The sequence below is a fragment of the Geospiza fortis genome, unplaced genomic scaffold, assembly GCF_000277835.1.
Source record: "Geospiza fortis unplaced genomic scaffold, GeoFor_1.0 scaffold85, whole genome shotgun sequence".
Taxonomy (NCBI): Eukaryota; Metazoa; Chordata; class Aves; order Passeriformes; family Thraupidae; genus Geospiza; species Geospiza fortis.
In genome coordinates, this window is record NW_005054358.1 from 2,427,842 (window position 1) to 2,435,634 (window position 7,793).

General features: G+C 49.5%; 1 protein-coding gene across 4 annotated transcripts in view; it reads left to right on the forward strand.

Annotated features, from left to right (window-relative positions):
• CACNA1B (calcium voltage-gated channel subunit alpha1 B) overlaps nucleotides 1-3,730 on the forward strand; it is a 330,258-nt gene extending 326,528 nt beyond the window's left edge. For all 4 annotated transcript variants that reach the window (XM_031059209.1, XM_031059210.1, XM_031059211.1 and 1 more), the window contains one exon: nucleotides 1-3,730. This exon is cut by the window's left edge and continues 249 nt beyond it. In XM_031059209.1, coding sequence (XP_030915069.1) covers nucleotides 1-240 — 240 coding nt within the window. In that variant the 3' untranslated portion in view covers nucleotides 241-3,730.
• Nucleotides 3,731-7,793: the final 4,063 nt, after the last annotated feature.

Sequence of the window (7,793 nt, forward strand, 5' to 3'; positions counted from 1 at the left end):
GACGATGCCGCCGACAGCCCGCAGCGCGCCGCGCCCGAGGACACGCTCACCTTCGAGGAGGCCGTGGCCACCAACTCGGGCCGCTCCTCAAGGACTTCCTACGTCTCCTCCCTGACCTCGCAGTCGCACCAAATCCGCCGCGTGCCCAACGGGTACCACTACACGCTGGGGCTCAACACAGGCCCCGGCGCCAGAGGACGCAGTTACTACCACGAAGCCGATGAGGATGACTGGTGCTAGTGGCTCAGCGGAACCCTGCGAGGTGTGCGTGCTTAATAAGGATGAGTTTTATCATCTGGAGGGCTGGGAGCTCCCGTGGGGGCCCGGGGCCAGAGGCGGCCGGCAGGGCAGCCCTGATGAGAGGACTGCTCTGCCCAGGGCCGGAGATGCCCCTGCAGCCTCTCTCTCCTCTGTAGTTCTTTAGTTTTTTCCTTTTTGATTTGGTTTTTTTTTTTGCACTAGACAGATGGAGGAAGAAGGCTCCCTCCTTCTGGGGAAGGCAGCGGGAGGAGCACATCCCTCACTGCCCCCTCCCCACTGCCTTGTCTAGTCCCAAGACACGCACCAGGCGCCAACCCGGCCACGGAGGCGAGGAGCCGGGAGAAGAGCGATCCTCACCTTCCACGGTGGAAAAGCAGAACTGTGGGTCCTTCTCATGATTGGCGCAGTTTTGTTGAGCTATTTCTTAATTAATTCACCATCATAATTCCCCCCTGCCAGGGTGGGAGCCGGGGGTCGCAAAAGGACTCGCGCAAACAATGCTCGCCCCCCCCATTTTGTCTCGTTGAGCGCTGAGAAGGAAGAGATGCACCCAAGAAACTGGGAGAGGAGAAACACAGCCCAGAACAAAGGACAGTCCTTTGGGACTTGATGTTCAGCCACTGCAATCCTTTAGGGCAGAGCTGGTGCCACCCCAAGCTGACCCTGCTGTGACACCACTGCCCTGGGGGTCTCCAATGTCACTTACCACATCGGGTCCTTCACACTGACACACGGTAAAGCCACAAGAGAGCTCCTTTGTAAGGACTGTTTCCTTGCTGCTGAGACTTTTCAATCCATCCCTCTCTCCTGTTGACTGCAACACACCCTCACTGTTTTGTCTTGTTTACAATATAAGCTTGATTTAGCAAAAAACAACTTAAAAAAAAAAAGTCCACAAAAAAAAAAGAACAACCCAAACAAAAAGAGGAAAAAAAAAGCGTAGGGTTGAGAAGAAGAAATGTTATTGGTTTTATATCAAGCTATTAGATAGAACTTTAACTTTTCATTGTGTGCATTTTTGTAAATTGTACAGTAAAAAAAAAAAAAGAAAAAAAAAAGAAAAAAAATTTCCTCTTTCTGTAGAGAATTAGTCCAATTGTCATTCCAGGTCCCACCGTTTCTACCGAATGCTCCAGTTGTTCACTACTAAGTGCCTAACCTTTGAAATCTTTCACAGTGACGATGCAACCTCTTGCTTCGAGGCATCAGAGCTTGGGCGAGCGTGGGGAGGGCAGAGGGTGTGGGGCCGAGCAGCCGGAGCCTGGAGGGGCCCTGGGGTCACTGTGCCCCAGGCTGGGAGCTTCCAGCGGGGAAGGCAAACGTGCTTTGGGTTTGGTTGGCCTTTTATTCTATTTTATTTTTGGTTAGAATATAGAAATATAAATATATATATATAGATATACTTTTATGGGTGAGAGGGGAGTGATTGCAGCAAACAAAGCTGGCCTTGTCTCATTGCCCAGTGGAGGAAATTGCAGGTGGGAAAGGGCAGCATCTGCAGGGGTGTTCCTGCAGGAGAAGCAGCATCTCCCACAGGCCAGCTGAGAGAGCTCTGGCCGTGCATCATTGGTGTGGAGGGCAGTTGGAGTGAGTTGTTTTTATTGCCTGATAGGAGAAGGTTAAAAAAAAAGTGATGATAATAATAATAATAATAATCCAAACCTCTAACTCTGATTCTCAGGGATGAGATTTCTGCGTTCTTGCAATGACTCTTGTGTTGGCTGGTTTCTTTCTTTTGTGCCCGTGTGGATTCCTGCACTGTGAGCCTGGGAAAAGGGCAAACACGCTGTGCTGGCGGGGAGGGAGGCTGGGGGCAAAGCCCAGCCAGGACCTCCTGCCCAGGGCTCTGCTGAGCCCTTGTAGGGCTGGTTTGGGGCACAGGGCAGCCAGAGGACATGGAGAGGTTAAAAGGTGAAAGGAGGAAGGGTGGGAGGTGCTGGGCACATCCCTAAAGACGCCGCTAGGAAAGAGGATAGGGTTGGAGAGGTGAATTTTTTCAGAGGATCTACCAAGCCCCAGACCTGTGGAACTTCTCCAGGTGCAGCGGTTGCGCAGGGTGGGTGGAAATCCCACTGGCCCTGGCGATCTGTTCTGTCCCTGGGTTGCTTGGAGGGGATCAGATGCCACCAGAACGCTCAGGAGGTCTCTCATGCTCTCAGCAAAGTCTGTCAGCCTCAGGCAGGAGCAGTCTGCTCTAGGGTGGTTCTTCACATCTCCTGTAGCTCTTCTCTTGAGGAAACTCAACCCGGTTTTGTTCCCTCCGGTGTTTTGTTTTAATTTTGTTCTGTTCAGTAGCAATCTCTGGCCGATCTCATCCCTGGATTCTGCTAAAGGATAACTCCTGTCTGTATCTCTGTCTCTGTACTCGTGTGCACTCGGAATAAAGGCAGTGTGGTAGCCAGAGGTCACGGCTGGCATTCCTGGCATTCCCAAACGGAGGGCTATGCAACCAGATGACACGTCCGGACACACACCCACCCCACCACCACTCCAAGACCTTCATCCATCTGTAGCTTTAGCTGCTGGATTTTCCTGTTTCAGGCTTCAGCACAATTGTGACCAAATGTTTTATACATTTTCCTGAAATGAAGGCACAAACACCTTATTTGAAATTTTCCAAGGGAACGTTCCTATTTTACTGCAGGAAGTCGAGGGGAAGGGACTACACCATCTCTCTGCCCGTGCATGCAAACACTGTACCCACACTGGAAAGCAACAGAGATGTCTTTCTGTACGGAATAATTCTGTCTTTTCCCCCTTTTCCTCTCCCATTTTCCATCCCCAACCCCACAGCCCTGCACTAACACAGCTTTGGGTCACCCCAATTCATAGGCAGAACACAAAGAAGAATCTCAAGTTGTCCAAATCCTCCACCCACCTCGTAGGGGTCGATGACAGTGACAGACAAGCCTGACCACAATTATCCATAACCCTTTCCTGACATTTTTTTACAGCCTCTCTGCTGTCTCTCCATCTTTCCAAGAATCCTCATAGTGAGTTGCCAAACTTGAATTGCACCGATCAGTTTTCTGCATCCAGAACCAGTCTCGTAGTGGCTGTACTTTGAATAAGTAATGTTTGCATGTAATATATATACATATATACATATCTATAAAAAGTATGTGCATGGAAAATGTTTATCTTCGTACTTTTTTGATACAATGTATTCATCAGTTGTTAATTTTTAATTATATTTGATATAAATTTGGGGGTTTGTTGCAAAACTTTATATTTAAAAAACAGTGTGAAAAACGATCAAAGTTCCAACCATGCAACACAAGTGGAACTTTACCCAAAAAAAAATAAGGGAGAAAAAAATTGAGAAAAAAAAAAAAGGTTCTGTGATTGCCTAGTTTGCTGCCTGAGTAATATTTATCAGCCAAACTTTGAATTCTGCAGTTGTTTCTACAATTCCATTTTGTATGAAGCAAAGTCCTTGAATTAAAATAAAAACTTAGCAAAAAAAAAACCAACTTGAGCAATTCCCAGACGGTGTGTGCGGTGTGCCTGCTGAGCGGGAGGCGCCGAGGGCCGGCTCCGAGGGCCTGCCCACCTCCAGGAGTGACAGCCCGGGAGAAACTGCATCCCAAACTGGCATTTTGCAAGGAATTGGCCACATCTGTGGGGTTTTTTTGTCCATAGAGGCTTCACAGATGCTCCGTTTGAGTAGGGAGCCGTTTGGAAATTTGTTGTGTGGATCCAGCATGGAGATGGCAGTTCCAGGAGTCCAACAGGCAGCAGAACTGTAAAGTTGAGGGTTAAAATCCCCCAGCAGCGATTGATTCCTGCCAGGTTTTTAACAGAGTTCTGTAACATGCTGGCACAGGTTGCCCAGAGAAGCTGTGGATGCCCCATCCCTGGAAACATTCCAGGTCAGGTTGGATGTGGCTCTGGACAAGCTGAAGGTGCCCCTGCTCATCCCAGTAGGGTTGGACTCATGGACCTTTCAAGGGTCTAACCCTAAACCCAACCCAGACTATTCCATGTGCTGGGTGTGTGGCTTCCTTTGGCTCCAACCCTGACTGAACCCTGGCCCCACTCCCTGCAGGAGTTCCTGGGGCTCCCTCAGAAATCAGCAGCCTGAGGGGTTGGATTGGTGTCAAGAGTCTGTCATGTGCCCAGGCCCTGCTGTAACACCTGGAGAAAACAGAGTTAATCTTAATCATCCTTGTGGAATTAATTGGGAGTTGGTGCTTCCAAGGCTTGCACTGAGTAGAAAAACCCAAGGGCTGTTGGGACAGAAGGAAAGAACGTCTCATTTCTCTGGATAACTGGAGAATCCCCCTCATGCCTTTCCAGGGACAGAAATCCACTGTGTTCCTTCTTCTCAGTGTCTTCTGGTGTCACACAACACCAAGGACTCTCCAGAAATTCTTGGATGCTGTAGAGCACTTTTTAGAGCACAAGGTCTTGATTCTTCTCTCTTGTTGCGAGTTTTCTGTGATGAGACCACCCAAGGTCTCACCTGAGATTTGGTGTGGAATGAAAGGAAAAGGTCCTCAAGCCCCTGATCTCCAGGTCAGGCTGGAGCTTGGGAAGGAGATGTTTGGCTTGAGGTCACACAGTTCATGGTTAGCAAGGTTTGGGGCAGGAGAACTTTCCTTGGCTTGCAGCCTGGTCTGTGCAGGTTTTGGGGTTCTTGGCTGGATGACACTGAAGAGTAGGATTTTTATTTTCTGAAATATCCCAAATAAACATGAAATGGAGATTTCTGAGCAGGCTCCAAGGGAAGGTTTGAAGTGGAGGATTTGGGAATCAGTGTAGATCAGTGTCTACCCTGACCACCAAGGGTACCCTGCAGGATTTGCTTACCACAACCACCTGGGGAGCTGGAATCTGCCTGGGGGACCAGCTGAACAACCTTTCCCCTTCACACCTGGATCACAGAGACCTCCAAACCCACTTTACAGCCCCATATGAGTTTTAAAATCCTAAAAGCCTTTTGGTGACTCTCTGCCCTTTTAAAGTTTTTTTTTTTCTCCTTTCTCCTTATTCTACTTGTGCTCTTTGGGTCCAAGGCAGCAATGAACCCATGAGCTTCTCCAGGTCCTGCCTGAGCCCTGGGCTGAGGGAGCTGGAACAGGCAGCATCCCTGATCCCACACTCAAAGCATCTCCCACACCCGAGATGCTGGAGCTGGAACCTCTGGGTTTGAGTTCAGCTGAATCCCAAAAACGGCTTTATTTTTGTTTCTCATCCCATTCCTGGTGGAGCATTTTGCTGTCAGGGTGTTTGCCCCCCCAGGGGCACATCTTTCTAGCAGAGACCACACAATCAGACAATTTCCATTCCCTTCATTCCCTGTGGATAAAACCTGGATCAGCTTTTCTGAGGCCAGCACCCCACACCCGGTTGTGCCATTAGGGGGTAGCATTTTCAGACTTTTTCTACTTTCTAGGGAAACAGAAAAAAATAAAAAAACTCCGATTCAAAAGCCTTGAGAGTCATTCCCTGGAATATTTGTCTTGGGATGCAGAAAATTCAGGCACACCTGAGTTCAAAGAGCTCAGGGAATTTGGCTTTTTTATTTCCTGGAGCGTGAAAAGCTGGGATCATCTGCTGATTCCTCATTCCAGCCACATTTCAGACAGCACCCACAGACTCCTACATCCCCTCCAAGGTGACAGATTACTCATCTCAGTGTATTCATCCCTCTTTATCAAGCCTAAGCAGATCTCCTGATATTTTCCAGGATGTGAAAACACCGTTTTCAGAAAGTGCCTGATGGTGATAACAAACCTCCACTCAACACTGTCACTCAGCACATTCCAAAATATTTTGCAGAAGAGGCAAATTTTGCATTTTTAAGTGATTTAAAAAAAAAGTCACTTGAGACCCTTGAAAGGGACTAAATTGCCCAGGGTCACCCAGCAAGTGAGGACAAGGTTAAGGTTGTTCTGTGTCTTCCTTCATGCTTGGAGTCACTGGGGTGTGCAGGATTTTTTTTATATCCACAGTTTTTTAGTAGGATCCCAGTGAGGGGAGGGGTCACTGGGAATTTGGCATCCCCTAGGAGGGAATTCACTCGGGGAGAATTTAAAGGGGAGAGCAGTAAGAGAAATGCTGGAAGGTTTGGGGACTGAGGGATGGCAGCAACTGAGGCACTGAGGTTCTGAGAAGGTTGTGCAGATATTTGGGGGAGAAGTTTGGGGTGGGTGAGTCAGCAGGAGAACGGAGATCTGAGCAAACCAAACCTGAGAGAAGGGATGGAAATACAGAATGGAGCCCCTCCACCCAAGGAGGGAGGCAGGAACAAGCTGGTGGAGCAGAGCTGTTAATTCAAAGCATAACAGTATCAATAACTGGAGTTTGTTCATTTTTAGCCTCACCTCCACTTTCTGTCATTGATCTGAAACAGAATATCCCAGCCCTGGCTTTGTCTGTGTCTGCTTTTATTATTTCTCGGGTTCTGGCAGCCTTTTTTTCTGCCCAGCACACACAGAGGAGGAGGAGGAGGAGGGGGTGTCGTCCTTGTCCAGCTACTCCTGCACAAAAGGCTGGCACACCCAGAGGGGTGGAAACTTGAATTTTCTCTCCGAGGGCTGCGGAGGGCGTGGATGTGGTTGTGTCACAGCAGATGAGAGGGTGGTTAAAAAGAGGATGCTGAGCTGAGAGACAGGACTGTGGCACAGGAATCCTGGGAATTTGACAAGGGGATTTTCCTCCTCGTGGGTTGGAGAGTGTTGGAAAGATCTGGTTCTGCAGGTGATCCACCAAACCCAGACCTGGTTCTGCAGGTGATCCACAGAAGCCAGACCTGGTTGTGCAGGTGATCCACCTAAACCAGACCTGGTTGTGCAGGTGATCCACCAAACCCAGACCTGGTTCTGCAGGTGATCCACAGAAACCAGACCTGGTTCTGCAGGTGATCCACCGAAACCAGACCTGGTTCTGCAGGTGATCCATGGAAACCAGACCTGGTTGTGCAGGTAATCCACCAAAACCAGACCTGGTGGGACGTGCAAGGAGCAGAGGGCAGAGTCCCACGGGTCCCCCAGCAGGGGTGGGGTGCCAAGGGACGGGACATGTGCTGCTGGGACAGATGGTCACACCCAAGGGAATCAATGAGTGAGATTGTGGAAGGAAAGGCAAACCCGTGTCACGTGCTCTTAACAAATAAAATCCTCTCCATGGCAAAGCAAAGGCTCCTGGAGTGTGTCTGATCTTCATTTCCTCAGCAAGCCAAGCCAGTGTGGCAGGGGAAGCCCCTGGGAAGGGGCACAGAGAGGTGGCACAGCACGTTTTGCACTGAGCTTGGCTCATATCTCGAGCAGGATTTCAGGTGGGGATTCCTGAATCTCTTTCCCAATGCCACGGTGTGGCACTCACCAGCAAAATGACAAAATGACAGCTGGGTGTCACTCCTGAGCATCTCCTGCTCCCCGGCAGGGATGTCCAGCTGGAGTTTGGCTGCCTGTCTCTTGCTGAAGGTTCCCAAGTCTTTTGTGTCTCTGCATGATTGCTGCAGGGAAAATGTTATCGTGGATTGGGAATGAGCCTGCCTCCCCCACGGGCCTGAGCCAAAACCCCCC